Source organism: Zea mays, chromosome 9, assembly GCF_902167145.1.
Source record: "Zea mays cultivar B73 chromosome 9, Zm-B73-REFERENCE-NAM-5.0, whole genome shotgun sequence".
Classification (NCBI taxonomy): Eukaryota; Viridiplantae; Streptophyta; class Magnoliopsida; order Poales; family Poaceae; genus Zea; species Zea mays.
Window position 1 is genome coordinate 84,049,226 of NC_050104.1, and position 19,443 is coordinate 84,068,668.

The window sequence follows — 19,443 nt, forward strand, 5'->3', positions numbered from 1 at the left end:
TGAGAAGGAACATCAAATTAAAGAAACTAGGGGGCTCAAGTTGATCGATGGATCAATTGAGAATGTTGAAAGAGACCTAGTCTCGCACCTCAACTGGGACGTAGGTTCTTCATAGCCGAACCTCAGTAGATAAATTATTGTGTTTTGTGTTCTTTACTTTCTGCAATTTGTTCTCTCTCTCACCCTAAGTTCTTGTTATATCTTCACTTGTGATGTTGTTCTTAAATTAATTCCACAATCAAGAAGAGATCAAGTGCAAGAACTTCCCACTTCCCTTACTCCGTTGGATTGAAATCTTGAGCTAACATCTAATTTGGGATTCAAGTTTGTTTTAAGTTGTGAAAATATAGGTGTTGCTTATTCACCCCCCTCTAGGCAACTACCAGATGTTCCATATATGTTTTTTACCTCCTCGATGAGAGGAACACAAAGGTAAAGTCTATTATACATTTTGACAAAACATCAAAGTGGCATTTTTAGCTATTAATCAGCTAACTATTATCTCATTGGATCCAAATAGAACCTCATGTTTGGTGTTTTTCTCCACTCTTTGCCATATGACTCATGCATCGTAGCTCCATTGCTAAGATCATTTGGCACATTGCTACCTGGCTTTGATGATTGTATACTTGGATCGATTAGTTGTTAATACTTATCTAGCTAATAGGCCACTACTTTTATTAATTGTTATTATCTACTTTAACTCAATGCTTATTAGTTGAATATTTAGCTAACTATTAACTAGATTTGTCTGTATCTAAGTAGAGTTATATATTTGGGTCGGGCCTGATGAGCTGACCTAAAGCACGAAAAAAGCACGACTCGGACATGACACAGAATATTTTAGTGCTAATCTAGATCGGGTCATGATTGAACCGAGGTCACGGTCCATGGGAGAGCACGAGCATGCCTATTTAAGGCAGACATGTAATGGCCTATATAGAGGCACGAAAAGACTTATATATTCATTAAAGCCACATTTTGTTCCACACTTCCATGTACTTGATGAAGAACGTGAAGCTAGAGTTGGTGCTAGTTAGATGTTTCTTTTACAATTTTGCATTAGAGGATGTGATGTGATTTTACTTTTGTTATGAAGATTAGACATTGAACTGAACTTATAAACTCTATCTAGAGTTAGTTGTACTATTTTTCCTTTCTGTCTGAAATGGTTTGTTAACGAGGCAGTCATTGGTAACTTAATAAAAACATTAAGTTTACTTTTGATTAAATTTATTTGTATTATCTTTTATTATTTTCTTTATTAGATCTATTTTAAATTTGGGCTCTGATATGAATTTTGGGTCAGATTTTGAATTTCAGATTTCTTATAATTTCGAGCTGTCCACCAAGCATGTTGAAGCAATAACGTGACATAATAGGCCGGTACGTGTCATTCCATGCCATGGGCTGGCTTATCACGGCCTTTAAAATTTACAGGTCGTGCCTGCATAGAATTTAAACTTGTTGAACCTTTTAGGCTTAGGCTAGTGGACCGAATGTACACCTATATACATTCAAGTAACTAATTGTTTTAGTAGCTAACTACTACATCCTTAGATCAAAATAGATTCTAAGGTCCTATTTGGATCCATGATGATAATAGTTAGCATATAATAATTATTTTCTTAGACTCAAATAGATTAAGCTAATGAAGCTAATTATCAGCTGAGTATCCAACTAACAACTATCTCACTAGTTGAACTGAACTAGCTAATAGAAATTAATATTAGTTGTGACCTATTAGATAGATAACTATTACTCTATTAACAACTAATTGATCTAAATAAGCCCTAAGTAGAGTTAGGATATAGGTCTCCAAATAAGCCCTATGGAGAATTATTCTTCAGTGAAATAAAGAGGTGTTTAAATGGAAATGGGATATAGGTCATATTCTCCTTCGGTGAAGAGTTTTTGTGTACTATTCCATTCATCTCTTCTCGTCACCTTCCTATCCTTCATTCACCCTTTCAAAATAAAAAAAAAGGTGTTTGACTAGAAATGGGGTATAGGTCATATTCTTCTTTAAAATAAAGAGGGTTTTAACTTGAAAAGGGATATAGGTCATATTCTTCTTCGGTGAAGAATTTGTGTACTTCCATTCACCTCTTCTCCTCGTCGCATGTTCTTCATTCGCCCCTTGTCATTATTCACTCCTCGTCACCTGTTCTTCATTCACCCCTTCTCATCACCTGTTCTGGTCCTTTGACATCATGGAAACAAATAAACATCAGGGTAACATGGCCTATATGCAGTGGCGGACGCAGAACAAAATTCTAGGTGGGGCCGACAGTGCAAGAGACAAATCACCAGACTAGACCATAAATATAGATTAATGATAATAATATGAATGTTAAATGATAATATCTAGTGTTTTCAAAATGATATGAATACCAAAAAAACCTTTTTGGCTACCAAAAGGAGAGCTAGAGAGAGAAAATAGGTGGACTGACTGAGGATGAGGCACTAGGGCGGAGCAGCCGCATTAACGTGTCGTTCTGGCGAGTCATCGAATTTGTCGTGAGTTGGCGTTAGTGAGACGACGACAGCTAGGAGGAGCGAGTGCGGGAGGCAAGATAGCGATAGATGACGGTGACGGCAAGCGACACTCATTGTCGTGTTGCAACCGCGCGGTGGGACTCTAATGAGTTAGCGAGGGACAGGTGACGCCACGGTCTCACCAACAACTTGCCCATCTGCTGGTGCGGACTAGGAGGCAAAATATCAACGTTGTCTGCAGGATCCTGACGAGTCGACGAGCTGATGAGTGATGAGAAGGCAAGGTGCGCTGCAGCGGGCGGATTAGGTCACCGACTTACTGGTCAGTCGATGACCGAAGAAGCGAGTGAGCCACGACTGGGCTTGCGCTAGGGAAGAGAATCAAATAGCTCAGGTGAAGAGTGGATTGAGCAGTGAAGTATCGACAGAAAAATAGATCAAAACCTAGTTTTCACTAGATTTGTTCACGCTAACTAAACAAAAATTTGTTTTATTTTGGTGTGTACCTAAACCTAGGTATAAGGGGTTAAAAAAATTGAGGTGAGGCCATGGCCCACCTTGCCCACCCCTTGGATCCGCCCCTGCCTATATGGTAGTCAGTATCAGTAGTAGATGCTGCAAGTTGGTGTTCATGTCCTGTATGATATGCACTTCGTATTGTTAACCCAATTTCAGACCAACAACTTCACAGCATAGAGATCATCCAAAAGTCATACACAGGCAACAGCAAATTATTTTTTTAAATTAGTACAGTGAAACCCGTTTACAGTAGAGGCTCATTTCCTTCCTCTAGGTGCGAGGTACACATGCAGTGGGTAAAGCCTGTTGGTTGTAAGCTGGATGGTGTCAACCTTGTCCTCGTCGCCTTCCTCGAGCCTCCAGGCAAACTCTTGCACAAACCTGCCGATGGCGGTGCACGAGATGTTCATCGCCTGCATGCTGCCAGCACAGGCCCTCCTTCCTGCGCCAAAGGCCATGGTCTTGTGCATATCCACTGCTTCAAACCTCCCGTCCAGAAACCTCTCTGGCTTCCATTCCTCAGGCTCGGCCCAGTCGTTTTTGTTCATGTTGCACCCGTACAGATTGATGATTATCTAGAAGATTTGCAAATTGTGTTAGAATTCATTTACCAGCAGCCAACATCATATATGCAACACGTGGCTTGCTGTAAGTGGTCAATGTTATGCTTACCTCTGTGCCGGCTGGAACCTCATAGCCAGCCAAGTTGGTATTCTCATGGACCAATCTTGGAGGCACTAATGGAACTGGAGAATGCCGCCTCATGGTCTCATGGAACACCGCGTTCAAGTACGGTAACTCTGGCAGGTGATCCTCGGTAACTGTCTTATTGCCGCAGACTTTTTGGATTTCTTGATAAAGGTATTCCTGATGTGCGAAATAAATGAGGTTACCAAAGTACTTAACAGTCTTCCTATAAGGTGAAGAACAAGCTTCAGTACTTACCTGTTTTTCTGGGTGCTTCGCAATCTCATACATAGCCCACTCGGTCGTGACCAAAGTAGTATCAGCAGCTTCTATGACTGCTTCCCACACCAGCATTAGTAATTGTTCATCAGTCAGTGTATTCTCTGCCAGCAGGAAGTCCAGGTAGGATATCCTAGTCTGTGTTGGAGTTTATTGATTTAAGAAGTCAAGAATAACCTTTATATTCTCTCTCTACAAAATTGTTGAAGTAAGCCTTTGTGTTACCTCCCCACGTGCAATTCTTTCCTTTTGCTGCTTGATCAAGGCTTGCATCACGGTAGTTCTCCTCGCTTCGGTAGTCAGTACTCTTGTTTCGAAGGTCCTATTTGGAATCCAGCTGAGGTACGGGAAGAAATCCCTCCAGTCGACCTCAATTGCACACATCATCATGTCAACCACAGTGGCCTTGTAGATTTCCTCCTTTGATATAACCTTTCCATACTCTTCCACATAGATTGAACTCACATCCTCGCCTAAAGCCTGAAATTGCAGCAGGCAATCTCAGAAACATAATAATAAACAAACCGTTTTTAGATTCTATGATGTATAAAGGCCCAAACCCCACATATGTAGGAGCCTTCGACATTAGGTCTGTCCTTTTTTTATACAGGTCAATGTGAAGTGCTTAAATCATAACCATGATGTGCATGAAAGCTACAATTACCCCCTTTTCCTCGACAATAGTTATTTATTTGCAAAAGGTTTATAGAAATTTGATGACGACGGACCCATAATATCATTTTTATGAGCTAAATCTTAATACTTTTATGTGCATTAGTGCGCAAAGTTTGACCACAAGCTCTAGGATACCATCAATTTAAGAACAAAGGTAATAAAAATCATAAAGCAATCATGAATAACCACACTAAATGTACACTTACCTGAACCAGGGATAAGCGAAATAATTCATTCTTGAAAACTTCCCGGAAGTTCAGAGGAGAATTTGGATCATCCATCAACAATGTATGGAAAGTGTTCAACATGTTGTCAACCATCATGTTTCTTGTGTCCCTAAATTGTTTCTGATGTTATGTGCAACCATGGCATTATTAGACCTCAGTAGATTGAAGTAGTGGTTGACACTGAAGAACAGTTATTACAACTGTATGATGTAAAAATAGTTATATATACCTGGCCAGAAGTACCCAACATGAATGTCATGATATAACGCTTAATCATTTTGTGGAAGTCACCATAGTCACTTGTAGCAACCATAGTTTTGTCACGGGTGAGCGCTGACAATGCCTTCGATAGCTTTCGAGTAGATATTGATGAGAATTTTGCAATCATTGCCTGTAAAATGCAGGACCAAAATAGCTGTCATATAGTTTTAGCAAATGTAAGAAGAAACAATATTGAAACAACATTGTAACTTTTATCCTTCTATTTCTTTTTAAAAAAGGCTCATTCCATCACATGAAAAATTATAGCAAGAAAAACATCAGAGTAGGTTTTAAAATATGAAGGAAATCCATTTATACCATCTATTATTTTATCGGCACGCAAGAGAGTTGTGTATCATTGTATCAATAAAGAAAAAAAATGGAGTTAGAGCTTAGATACGGATCACACAACCACACACGAAACACTCTGTAGAACTAAAACTCACATACCTAATAAAATTTTAAATACCAACCAGCATAAGGGCAAGGAGACAAGACACACCTCAAGCCTGGCCAAACTATTTTTTTCTTGAACGCGCAGAAGAGCTGCACATCATTAAATTAAGAGAACAAAAGAGTCCAAAATGGACTAAAGTACAATGCCTTAAAAGGCAGAACACGAGACCACCAAACTCCTGCTGCGCACAGTACTCCAGCCTCCTTCTGCGCATGAAAACAACAGGACACAAAAGGAGGCAAACAGCAAAAGTGCCCGGAGGGTCCACACACATACCTGCTCTACACTACTCACCCAGAAGATACCTGGACCTAATAATGGCAGCACCAAGGCCCAAGCCCTCAAGATGCTTGGCACCGGCAAGACCCCACCCCAACACTATAACTCATCCAAGAAAACTCTCTTAATTCCGCTTATGGAAGGTCTCACACCATCAAAAACTGCTTTATTACGATGAAGCCATAAACACCAAGCCCCCATGATGATGATACTGTTAAAACCTGTTCTTTTGGATTTGTGCACTTGCTTACACACCTTCCTCCACCACTCAGCAAAAGATGACTCATTAGAAGCAGGAGAGAGATTAGCAAGCCCCAACGAAGAAAGAATGCAGTGCTAAAACTGTCGAGCAAAAATGCAATTGCAAAGGAAACTCTGAAACCACAACTCCTCAAAAGCTAGTGACATAACATCAGTCAGAGAAGCGAAAATGCCATCGAAAACACATCGATTGCGATGAGTCGAGATAGCCCACGCACCTAAGGTTGATGACCGAATTTAAGCCTTTATGGATCTGGCCATCAACTCTATCATTTAGATAACTCCATTTATACCATCTAAACTATTTTATTTGTCCATTTAATCCCCATACAAAATGTTGGCTCAATTTACTACTACAAACTAGATCAGATCACACCCTAATATTTTTTCTTTATTGCTCCACATACAAGTTTAGTTTTGGTTTCAAATTTTATTGGAATGAAAGATGACACTATACCCTACGACATTAAATTAATTTAATATTTTTTCTTGATTATTTTCATCAGCTGGGAGAATTTAATGTTACGTTGGTACTTTGAATAATGAGTCAAATATACAGTGTGTGAGGGTTGTCAAATGGTATTTTTTTTGTTAAAGATCTTTGTTTTAGGATGCAAACAGAATTCTCGTTTCAGTGCTTGACTTAGATCACCATTAGAAACTCATATTGCGAAGAAAAATAATAGAAGAGAGGACATTAAAAGTGTGGAGTTTGTTATGCAATAATCATGGTGACACCAGAAAAGGTCCAATTGTCACCAATTGCCCTTAACTTCAGAAAGAAAAATATGTATAGTAGCCAATCACAACTATATTAGTAAAGGAACCACAAAAGATGAAAACACAACTTCCAACTAACCTCCTTGGCTACTTGGGCTGAATTGAGCACAACTACAGTAGAAGAACCGGTCCTTATAGTGTAAATTGGCCCATAAATTTCTGCCCACTTTGTAAAGGTCTGGTGAGGTTTCTTCTCTTTCAACTGATGAAGATTCCCAATCAGGGGTAAACCAGAGACAGCTGCATGAAAAGAAATAAAATAACTCGAGGGTTTGGTTCTTTTGCCCTGACATAAAATATGTAATATTGGATAAGAACATAGTTTCATTAAATGCTGGACCTGGTAACCATGTTGTTCTTAATTTTTAGTCTCTGCATGGAAATAAGCACATGCTTGCTCATAACTAGTTTTTCTATACAATATCAAGTTAAAAGAAAAATATTTAAAATATTCATGATGGTTTGTGGAGTTGGTAGTGTTATTGACTTATCTTACTGCTAGGAATACTATGGGAAAACAACACCAAGGCAACTGCTATTCAAAGGTTTGTGCACAATATAAAAAATCCTTAGTTTAGCACACTATAATATAACAATTTAAAAGGATTCAAGGAACAACATACTTTGTATTGGATTCTTAGACAGTTTATAAATCAATATAAGAAGCTGAAATAAGCAGGGAGAATAACTTATTGAAAGTTGATTCATGAGCAAGCCTTTAAATATAAAAAAAACTCGACCTGCAGGGGTAAGACAGCCCCCGGGCATTGTAGTAACAAGAAGACCTTCTCACACAGGTCGAGAAAACCCCCGAACCCGACCCCACCCATACACAGCGGCATCGAAATCCATGTGAGAACGACCACGACCGGGGCTGAGCCTTAGACCTCTGCTTTGGCGTGGGACAAATGAGAGGATTTTTTAAGTGTTTTTTAAATTGGTGCCCTTAGTTTTGATGGTGTGCTCACTTATACCCTTAGTCGTGTTTTTGCTCAACTGTGCCCTTCCAGTGCTATAGAACAGAAGGGCACAGCTGAACAAAAAAACACGACTAAGGGTATAGGTGAGCACACCACCAAAACTAAGGACACCAATTTAAAAAACACTTTCAGACCACATAACCAACTCAGCTAGAGACCCTTTCGCAGCAAGCCTTTAAATAAGGTAGTACTGAAATTTCAGGAGTCTCCTTTTCGGCAGTGACTCAACTGTACGAATCACTCTTTTAGTGTGCGTTTCGGAGGAAGAATCACCCATTTTATCCCTTCTTATATAAAAATTATTTTCTTAGAAATATAAATGAACGTACGAAATATCAAATTTCCCCTGTGACACTGCACATGGAAATATCAAGACTGCCGACTGCTTTGCATAACTTTTTCGAAGAAAAATATACATGGCTTTAGTTGTTGCTGTCAGTTGGTGGAAGGTCAGACCTATGTACAGTCCAAGTACAACAAGATTGATATTGAACTGATCTGCGACAATGAATTAGGTGGGGCCATGGAGATGGCGCTATTAGTATTCCACACTCCATACATACTAGAGTACTTAAAACAACTCAGAAACGTCTGGAAGCTTCTCTTTCGTTCACAACTTGTGCTCATGCGTAAGAGACATGAATCAAGAAATTTTCACTGTAAATTTCACACAGCCTACTGATTGTGCCTTATTGTCAGGTTAAGGAACTGCTATAATTCGAGGTCAGGATTTTAATTCTGAAACAGAAAGTATTTAGGCAGTTAGGCACGTTGGCGTAGTAGTCCACCGATACTGATACGCGTGCACTAAAGGAGAGCATACCACAGAACTAGGCATAGTTTTGCACAGCTCCACCTCCACCTTAAACTATTCCCAGGCACGCTCAGAATGTGATTCGGTAATCGGTAGTGGTCCAGTATGCATGGCATCGATCAGAATCCATACCCTTCATTTTTTACTAGGATTAGCAACTACACTAGGAAACGTAAGAAATAATTTATTTATATCCACAATAAATATCCACAATAAATGTGGATGCGCGGACGTGATTATTGGGAATGCTGGAAATAATTTTTCTTAAACCCTCCATCACCCCATAAAGAACATAAAAATTAAAAACTAGACGGAGGCCGAGCTTATCACATATTCCCTTCGTCCTGATTTAGTCGTTTTGTATTTAGTCTAAATCATCGTCAATTTTGACGGATGTTTCATAAGATTTATAACATAAAAATAGTTACTAGATTAATCGTGACTTAAACTACAATAATATGTAGTTCCTTAAATTTAAAATAATTTAACTTTATATATTGTTAATTAAAATTAAAATAGTTTGACAACATAAAACGACAAAATCACATGCACGGAGCGAGTAGGTCGCCAGTGCCCCATCTATCATAGTGGAACAATCACGACCGGAACCGAATCTTTACGCTTTGGCGTGGAAGGGATCTTTTAACCACACGAAATTCGCTTACACGGTCAGTCCTCACAACAAACTAAAGAGTGCTCCTCACGGTCACACCACCAAACTAACTGGAAGTCTGGAACAACGTAGTAAGAAATAAACAGTTTCTACCGACGCAAGGATCCGGGCTAAATAAAGGATCAGAACGACAGGTTCCGCATTAGATTGAGAGCGCGGGATCATGTCGGGTGACTGACCTGGGGGCGCGTTGAGGTGTTTCTTGGACCCGACAAGGCCGACCTTTCCGGCGAGCGCGGCAGCGGCCACCAGCCCACCGAAGGCCGCCGCCGCCGCAGCGCCGCCCGCGGGGAGCGCAGCCACTAGAGACTCCATGAGTGAACCGGACTGGGCGCTGCCCGTGCGATGGATCGGAATGGGGATCGACCGGGCCGCAGAGTGGAGAGGGAGACTGGAGATGAGGGACAGCGCGGCGCGACGGACGGCCTTTATACTGTACCAAAAACGCAGCAGCAGGTGAACGCGACGCGACGCGAGCGAGACGTGGCCCCTTGAGGGATGAAAGCCGAACCGTTAACAAATTTTATATTTTAAAATAGATATATATAAAATTTGATATAAAATTATTTTATTTATTATTTGCTCCCTATAACATAAAAATTGAAAATTTTACCGAATTTATTTTTAAATCCATACCGAAGTTTATATCTATTATTTGAGAAAATATATGATAAATTTGAGATTTACCTTTTATAAATCTTTATAAGCTAAATGTTAAAAACAATGAATACAAATTTGTATTTTTGATTCTATCCTATTTATTCACAATAAAAAACGACTAAAAACTGATTACCGAATAAATACCGTTTCCGACCGTTTTCATCCCCGTGGTGGGAAGGAAGGGAAAAGTTTGGGGAGGCGAACGCTGGGTGTCCTTTGATTCATCTACTTTTTTATTACATGTGATATGCACTTTCGATAAGCTTCACAAAGATAAAGTCATACTAGTCGGTTGTCCGTGCGTTGCGACGGGTCACAACAATACCTACGTAAACTATCCACCAAAAAGATCTAAAGTTTTTTTATTGATTGTCTCCGCTCTCCGTATAATTTTTTTATTTGACTAACTGATGTTGTTGTTTACTCCATCCAATATGTCTTGGTACAACACGTTCAATGATCAATGAAGGGAGCGATTAGAAGAGAGTTCACAATGACTGACTGAACGAATAGAGATTATAGAATGACATAATTCCACCATACATAGACCAAATAAGAGAAAGTTTGTGAGCTCAAGTTTCTAAAATAAGTCACATGAACTCAAACTTACAAAAAAGATAGGTCAAAATATGGAGTGGTTGCTAAAGTCAATCATCAATAAAAACTGGATGTGCTCCTTACAAATTATGGCACTTTATAGCAATTACTAACGTTTGAAACCAACAAATAATCTTTCCTTTTATTGTTAGTGTGAAAAAACATTGTTGCTCCATCCAATTCAGCAACCTCAAACAACATGGATTCTATTGCACCAATGTGGTTTCAGAAACGTCCTAATGCATGCAAGAGCCAATAACACAAGGGACGAGCACCCTGTGGTAGTGCCCGCATGGATCTCCAAATGTTAACACATATTTTGCAGGATCCATGACCCACCATCAGAAAAACGCAAACCACGTGCATACAATAAATAAAGTATTAATAGACCCAAATTATATTCAGTCCCTAGCACAACAAAAAACTAACACCCAAAACAACAGAGGAACAACACACTAATATTTGCAATGACAGAACGATGGGTGACAGGTACACATAAGTGGTAGAAGCATACCGAGTCGACACCGTGGTAAGGGAAATGTCATGTAGACAGGCAATGTCGAGCCATCGAACGGATACCATAGGCATCAAATCAGGGACCCCCATCCATCGCCTCATCCACTTCCAAGGTTTGTAGAGCAGGAAGGGAAGGGAAGAGGCGGACATACCTGTTCGTTGCCGTAGAAGGACACGACGAAGACCTGGGCATCTTAAGGCGACATAGGTAGGGCACATTGCGCTGGCCAGGAATGAAATCTCTTTCTATGTTCCTGGTGACCTACTGGTCTCCGTATATGGTGATTGCACCTTGGGGGCCTAGGATCTTCATGCATAGGTATAATCCGTGTATAACTGTTTCAAGTTTATTGATGGATCCTCGCCCCATGATGGCGTTGTAGGGATAAACCATATCGACTATGTCGAAGGTGATCTGCTCATTTCTTGCATTTGGCGCAGTGTCGAATGATAGTGGTAATTCAATTTTGCCGAGTGGAAAGATTCCTTTTCCTCCAAAGCCATAAAGGGGGTTGTCTGCTGGCTTGAGGAGGCTATGACTTATGCCCATACGGTCGAAGGTGTGCCGGAAGATGATGTCTACCTGGCTACCGTTGTCAACAAGTACTTTGTGCATATCCCACCCTACCACTCTACAATTTATCACCTGCGCATCCGCGTGGGCGCACTGCGGAGATCGACATCCCTTGCATCGAAGGTAAGTGGCCCGTGGGACCACTTCGTTTGAACGACGGGCCTAATGAGGGCTACATGGTTTACCCTTCGGTAGTGGTCTTTCTTCTATCGTTTTGTTTCAAATTCGAAGCTGGACCCTCCGATAATCATGTGGATTACCCCTCAAAAGGGTTGATCAGCAAAGTCTTCTTGCTTTGGTAGGGGTGGGGGAGGTGGTAGTGGTTTGTTTGGTTGTTGGGGTGGTGGAGGTGGTAGTGCTAGGATTTCTTGGTGTTATAGGCGTTGTTGTTGCGAAAATATGTTGTGGTTTTGCTGTTGATGATTAAAATGTTCATTTTGGAATTGATGTTGGTTGTATTGATGGGGATGGTATGTGTGGGCGATGACTCGTTGGTTATCGGTCGGCGGGGTCCTAGCCATTTGGTCCTTTGTTGCTTTCGTCTTAGGGAAATCCCTGGTTGGGTGTGCCGAGTCTTCACCGTGGAAAATACAATAGAATCTTCGTTGCTACTGACCTCGGCCTCTACCTCTGGATGCATTGCCACCACGGCCTTGCTGCGGAGGGTAGTCGTGACGACGAGGGGTGTTGTCTCTGGTATGCTGCTGATTTGCGATATTATGCACTTGTGATTGGGCGCGGTCTTGCCGAGCTGAACCTGGTTGCGAAGTTCTAACCCATGTTCTGTTGGACTGTGAAGTCTCCTTGGGCTTCCGCTGAGACTCGATTTTCCTCTGGTGGAGCTCTTCTGATCGGGCATACTTTTCCTAAAACTGATATAACTCCTGCATGTTCTTTGTTGGATCCCTTATATAGTGGTTGTATAGAACGCCTGCCCGAAGGCCTCTGATTGCATAGTGGATGGCTATATGGTCATCGACCGAAAGCAGCTGTGATTTCAATAAGAGAAATTTCTTGTAGTACTCTCAAAGGGTTTCTTTCTCCTGCTGCTTACAGAGCGAGAGCTATGCCAAAGCGTCTGTCTCGGGTCTGTACCCTTCAAAATTGAGCAAGAACTTGTCGCAAAGTGTCTTCCATGAGTCGATTGACAATGGTGGCAGTCTTGTGTACCACATGAGATCTAGGCCTTCGAGGACTATGATGAATGACTTGGCCATGGTGGCGTCGTCTCCCCTAGAGGACTCCACTGTGACTTGATAGCTCATGATGTATTGAGTTGGGTCTGCATTGCCATTGTACTTTGGGTTGGTGCCTGCTCTAATGTTTTGGGGCTAGGGGAGGCCAGGAGTTGTGGTGCAAGAGGGCTCTGTTCATCAAGGTAATTCAACCCTTGGAAGGTAGCGGCCACGTGGTGGTGAGGCACAGAGTCATGTCGTTGGTAAAGGGGGTCTTCACCCTGCATGTCTGCAATCTGATGCTCCAATTCTCTTGCTTTCTGCTCTTCTAAAATCATTTGCCTGACCTTAGCTTGCAAGTTGATGCGCTGGCACTTAGATGCGAGGATTTCTTTCTATTTCTGTAGCTGATTGTTCTTAATGCAGAGTGCGCACAACTTTAGCTGGTCCTCGACCGAGATGCCTAGGATTTTGCTGTCCTCGATAATATCGTCATCTTCCACAGGGTGAAGCCTGGTGGAGGGTTCCGAGGTAGTCCTTCAGAGCTGCAGGTGCGAATGGTGCCCTCAAGGGTAGGCGGGTTCTCTGTGCGAGGTCGCTTGCTATTGACTGCTCCATCCTCGAGGGCCTCATGCAGGACGTCACTAACAAGGGCTGCCTTGCCCTTTTTTCAGTGAAGGCTACCTTCACCGCATCATCCAGGGTAGTGGTGGCCTTCGAAGTTGCTTTTTTAGGAGTCATCGTGGGATTGGTTTATCAAAGCATGAATCGTGGCCGCCAAATGTTGGAACCGACTGACACATGGTCAAGTGGGCCCAATCAATGGGTGGAAAGGATGATGTGATGCTCAGCAACACAATAGGCTGAGACAATGGTTTTGTTAAGCGTGTCCTATCAATGTACAATGTGGGGGTATTTATAGGTAACCAGGTGGGTGGACATGCCTTCATAAGTACGATTATGCCCATGGTTGCCTACATCCTCCCCAAAATATTCCCCCTTGGGGGTCATTACAGTGGAGTTAAGTACAACCTAAACAAACACACCATCAACCCTACCCCAGGGTGGGGCTTACACATGGTCCTGAGTAATCCAGCAGATCGTCGTAAGGGCCCATTCCGCAATCCACGCGGGCAGGAACCGTGGTCTTCGCTCAGGGCACCGGGTCTTCGAGTCTTGCCATGGCCGGCACTCGGAGTCATGGCAAGAGACGTCTTGAAGAGCCCCCGCTTTGGCCGACTGGTCCCTTCGCCCCCAAACCTTCGTTAGCTCTCCGATTGAGGCTCTACCTTCGGTGCGGGTTGAGGTAGACTTTGCTTCCTATGATTGATGTAACCTGCTCGGATTATGTTTTAAGTAGACCGAACAAGGGGGGCGGACGACCTTCACTCCAACAGAGAAGCAAAACTACGAGTAAGGGAGTGTTCTGTCACCATAGCAAGGAGCCATATTTCATGTTAGTGTTTCTTTTGCCACATAATTTTTAGACATTGCTAGATACGAACTTAACTATTTAATTTGCCATATAGTGAGTTCAACGAGCAAATCTAGACACATATCCATCAACCAATAAACAAACAACTAGATACGATGCGACGACTTGTAAGAAGTGGAGGACCTAATTTTATTTATTGGTTTCGAGATCATGTAAACTTTTTATATCCCTCAATTTGATATCATTTAACCTTTTTAGAGATGTGGTTTTGTCATTTAACTCTGTATCCTTTCCGGTCACAAAGAACCCCAACATACATGATGAATTGAGACAACTATCTAAAAGGATTATGACTTGTATAATCTATGGTGGATACGATAGTCAATGGCTTTCACTTTCATTCCACCCAATTTGAAGTTTCTCATCCTCGTGCAGCCGCATGTAATATTAGAGATGTGACTAGGGCACAAGAGGGAAACTAATTATTATTGTATCATTCAAACATTCTTGAGTTGAGTTTGGCAAGGAACAAAACTCTAAAAGTAGTATTCTTCCTTTGTGTTTGGTTCGATACCTGTAACGGGATTAGACAAAAATCAATATGGCATGATTGAAGTCAAACACAATGAATGACTTCGATACCACGACAATTTTATCCTTGCACACCAGTGTGAGTAGGCTTACTATCTATCATAACCAAGCCGAGAGCAACAATCTTGGTGGGTAGTTCACAAAGTGAACCCTAGGGAGCAGTTACAAACCCCTAACATTGTTGGTTATCAATTCAAAGACGACCATGTCGATGCAGTTTATCAATATGAGGAATTGCTAACCTCTTTTACTGTTTGTGAGGGTATGGCACTCAACTCATTGAATAGAGACCGTGACAATATCATTGCCTCCGAGAAACAGAAATGGCAGCCAAGGAAGGAATAAGCCACCGACATGCTTTGGGTCGAAGAAGACTCCTTGATCAAGATGCTAATAAACTTTAGTCTGTAATGCATACTTTATTTGTATTGCCTTTTAAGTTTATGTATTATTTTGTTTTTATTAAATATATTGCATTTTTGGATCTAATACAATTAATGTTTTTCATTGAACATGATGAGTAGTAAGAAGACCACAGGGCAAGGGGATTTATCAATGTGGCTACCAAGATACTCCCTAGTTCACATAGTTCGCTTTTTCAAGGGAGTTCTTCTAGCCACAACATACAAGAGGCGTTGTTGAGACACGCCTGACTAGAGCTGCGTGATAGCATGATTGCACTACAAATGAGTGGCGAGGTAAATCTTCATGTAGTTTCTCTTATTTGTCATTAACTTATATATAAATGTGTTTACTTATCTCATTTTTATGTCCATGGGAAGAGGAGGACGTGACCAAAGATGCTGGGGTGGATGCACAAATATTGAGGAGGTGGAGGAGGCCACTAAGCCCACTAACATTCGACGGAGGGCCACTCAGAAGGACCACATCGTCATTCCTCCAATGGCTGCTGCACGACCAAAAGCTCGAGTTTTGATCATCCCATTTGGTGTTAGGTATTCACATTTGGCCATTAATGTTCTTCGTTATTTACTATTTGCGGAATGTGATGAATTGAGAATATTGAGATATTTGTGTTGTGAATTTGGTGAATGTAATGAATATTGTGGCAGAATTTGATGACTTGTGTTGTTATGAACATTTATGTGTATATGTTAATTGTGAAAATATGGATGTAAATAAAATTATGCATATATTTTTACCTAGTATAAATTATTTTCAGCGACACCTACCTGGCCGCTGAATATAGGCCAAAATAAATTTCAGTGGCCACTTTTGACCTCCAAAAATGAACCAAATTAACTTTCAGTGGTGAGGGTGGTGGTTGCCTAAAGTAAACGACCTAAATTTTTGCGGTAGGGCCCTAGCTGTCGAAAATAAGCTACTTTCAGCGGCACCCCTTGGCCGCCAAATATTAATGTTTACGTTCGGTGAATGATGTGTGGCGGCTAGCTGTCGCTAAAAATAAGGCATTTGCTAAAGAAAGTTAGGTATTTTCAGCAGTAAATGTCTTATTTTTGTTGGTAGTCGACCACCGAAAATGAAGTAATCTCTTGTTCTGTGGACGAGGGCGCAGGGGCAGGTGGCGCATGCACAGGGACATCAGGGCGTGCGTAGTGACAGTGATGCTTGTGCAAGAACAGTGGCGCGTGTAGGCCGAGGTGGGATCACTAGGGTAGGCAGCATGCATGAGGCAGGCCATGGCATGACAGCACTGGCATAGGCCAAGCCAAGGCAGGTGGTGCAGAGGCATGGGGCCCAAGCCTATGGTGCATAGGTGTTGGGCCTATGCTTCGTCGCCGAAGGTCTTCTAGGAAGAAGCGGCTTTCGACTGAAGCTGTTTGTATAAGATGGCCGAAGGTCCCTCTTCATGAAGCTTCGGTGTTACAAACCGACTTAAAGATAGAATGACCTTTTAGTCCATAAAGGTCTGAGTCAATGTTGTAAACTTTTATAAGGGCATACTTGTAATCCCTCACAGGCTGCGCCCTGAGCCTATAAATAGTGAACAGTATTCCTTTACTGTTCACGGATTCTAGCAACTGCAATCGCATATTCTGGAATTCAACCTTTTGTCAAGGCAGAGGTATTATTGTATTCAATGATTGGATATATTAAGAAAATATAATATAATTCATCTATGACTTGTTTACCTCTTTTGTACCTTTTATTTTATGTCATCTTGCAATATCTATTGAAATTTTATTACGAAGATCTAAGCTTCGTAATTTTACTCTCATCAACCTTCGTCCAAGACCCATTATCCTCAAGGGAATAATGTTTCATGGACGAAGGACGTTGACATTTAACACTTTATGTTGCCTTGTTCTTAATTCATAGCACTTGAGAACGAGTCTCCAACAATAGAGTTGCGTCAGTGCTAAAGCGAGGCGGGCAGCACGTGTGGTGTGTATTGGCCCAAGGCGGGCATGATGGATGACGCATGTGGCGCAAGCTGTCACGGCGCACACAGATGAGGAGGCATCGTGGAGGAGGCGTAGGACGGTGGTGGCATGCATTGAGGAGCAAGGAGATGAGCGTGGTGGAGGAAGACAAAGCAAGGGGACGGGCACGTCCATGTGTCGTCTTTTATAGCTAATTTTTGACATCTCGTGATGGCCATAAAAAATAATTTATTTATTTTTAATGGTCATATGTCAACCACCAAAATTTAACTTATTTTCAGCGACTGACATGTGACTGACGAAAATAAACAAGCCATATTATAGGCGGCATTGTGTCAGCGGTCAAAAATAAAGTTGAATGCAAAAGTTGACCAAAATTCTGTAGTGGTAAGATGGGTCGCATATAAAACAATAAATAGACAAAGAAATTATGAATTTATGATTAACCAAAACAGTTCACCTTTTTGTGTGTGTATTAAAAAAATAGTATATTTATGAATTTCCTTTTTATTTATACTATATTTCAAAAAACAATCCTATCCCTACATACATTTATGAATAAATTATTATTTCCTGCATTTCGTAGCGTGGTCGCTAGCTGGCCGCTAGTTAGGATTCTCGTGCCGTGTACTGGATGGAGCAATGTTTTAAGCCACAAAACTAAAATCCACTGCATATTAAATTTTGAATTAAAAGGAGATTTTAGTCTCTTCAATTCTCTCTTTAATTATCTCCTATTTCTAGCTCCCAAAGTAGCCCTAAACGTGTCCGGTAGAGCTGTACGAAACTATGCCTAATTATGTAGCCTGTGTATACGTATACGCATCACTGGATTACCACGTATGCTAAGCAAAACGTAAGTTGGAATCTGGCGGAGACGCCCGGGTATCTCAGCTCCAACACCAGTTTGTCACGTACCGAAGCAAAAAAAAAAAAAAACGATGTGCGCACGTGTTTGTCACGTACCTACTAACCTACAAATACAAGCCGTACGTAGCCCAGGTAGCTGACAAATGAGATCAACATGGGTATCTACGCTACGCATCGCATGCTCGCATCGCACACGCACCAGCTCGTACGTCCTCTCCCTCTCAAACAGTCATCATAGAGACGCTCTGCTCAGGTCATTAATATATAGACGTACGTATGCATGAAACACATAGCTAGCATAACGATAAAATATGATTGTATCAAACATTATATGTTGTTCGGTTGTTGTAGAGCATAGAATAGGCGTACGAACTCGCACGCAGGAACACATATATACGACAGGGTGTTCGCCAAAGCCGATCCGTTTGCGAGCAGGTCAGGCGAAACGAGCCAAGCTGCCGCAGCACCTATGGATGTCGTACAAACCGCTGAGGCAACAGCAGCGGTGTGACGTAGTAGAGCGTAACTAATTAATGATATAAACATTAATGAAAAAAATATCGTATGGCTAAAATAAATAAGAGTAAAAGAAATTTAAGGCCGGACAGCTGCCACACCTATCTCTGCAGAGTGATTACTACGGGTAAACACACAATTTACTGCGGCCAGATGGTACCAAAAATAAATGTTTCGATCTGTCGGCAACAAATAACATAAATATAGTGCAGACCCAGAGAATTTAGGTAGTGTTTGGTTGAGCAGACAAGTAGAACGGAGTCGTTCTATCCCTGATTCTAGGAACGGAGCCGCTCTGTTCTGTGTTTGGTAATCTGGAATGGAACGGTTCTGTTTTTTGTTTGGTTGCAGAGTGAACGGAACGGAGCGGGATTGGAATAGAGCGGCTCCGTCCGATTGATTTTTTGGAGCGGAATGGTTCCGGATCTGAGGAGAATATTCCTTAATTGGAGTCATTCCATTCTAGTTACTTTGTAACCAAACAACAACAAAACTGGCACAGAACGGTTCTGTTCTACTTAGCTCTTCAACCAAACACTACCTTAGGGACGGACCTGCTCTCCGCTTTTGAAGGTGGGTCATTTTTAATTGTTTTGGTAATTAAATACTCAACACATCAATTTGGACTAACATCCTTCATATGAGCATGAGCACATGTGTTTAGAAACAAAATTGATGAAAATAAGAAAATCACTCATGGGCTTGAAAATGGGCATATTGCAAACCTTTATGAATGAAAGTGATAAAGGTAT

The 19,443-nt window shown here is 41.5% G+C and overlaps 1 protein-coding gene across 1 annotated transcript; it reads right to left on the reverse strand.

Annotated features, from left to right (window-relative positions):
• Positions 1-3,155: 3,155 nt before the first annotated feature.
• Positions 3,156-9,779, reverse strand: LOC100274015 (kaurene oxidase1). The gene is made up of 8 exons (NM_001148400.1): positions 9,571-9,779; positions 7,004-7,164; positions 5,116-5,277; positions 4,866-5,006; positions 4,210-4,464; positions 3,964-4,122; positions 3,691-3,885; positions 3,156-3,593 (listed from the first exon to the last, which is right to left on the reverse strand). The coding sequence occupies exons 1-8, from the start codon at positions 9,704-9,706 to the stop codon at positions 3,276-3,278; spliced, it is 1,527 nt and encodes a 508-aa protein (NP_001141872.1). The 5' UTR covers positions 9,707-9,779; the 3' UTR covers positions 3,156-3,275.
• Positions 9,780-19,443: the final 9,664 nt, after the last annotated feature.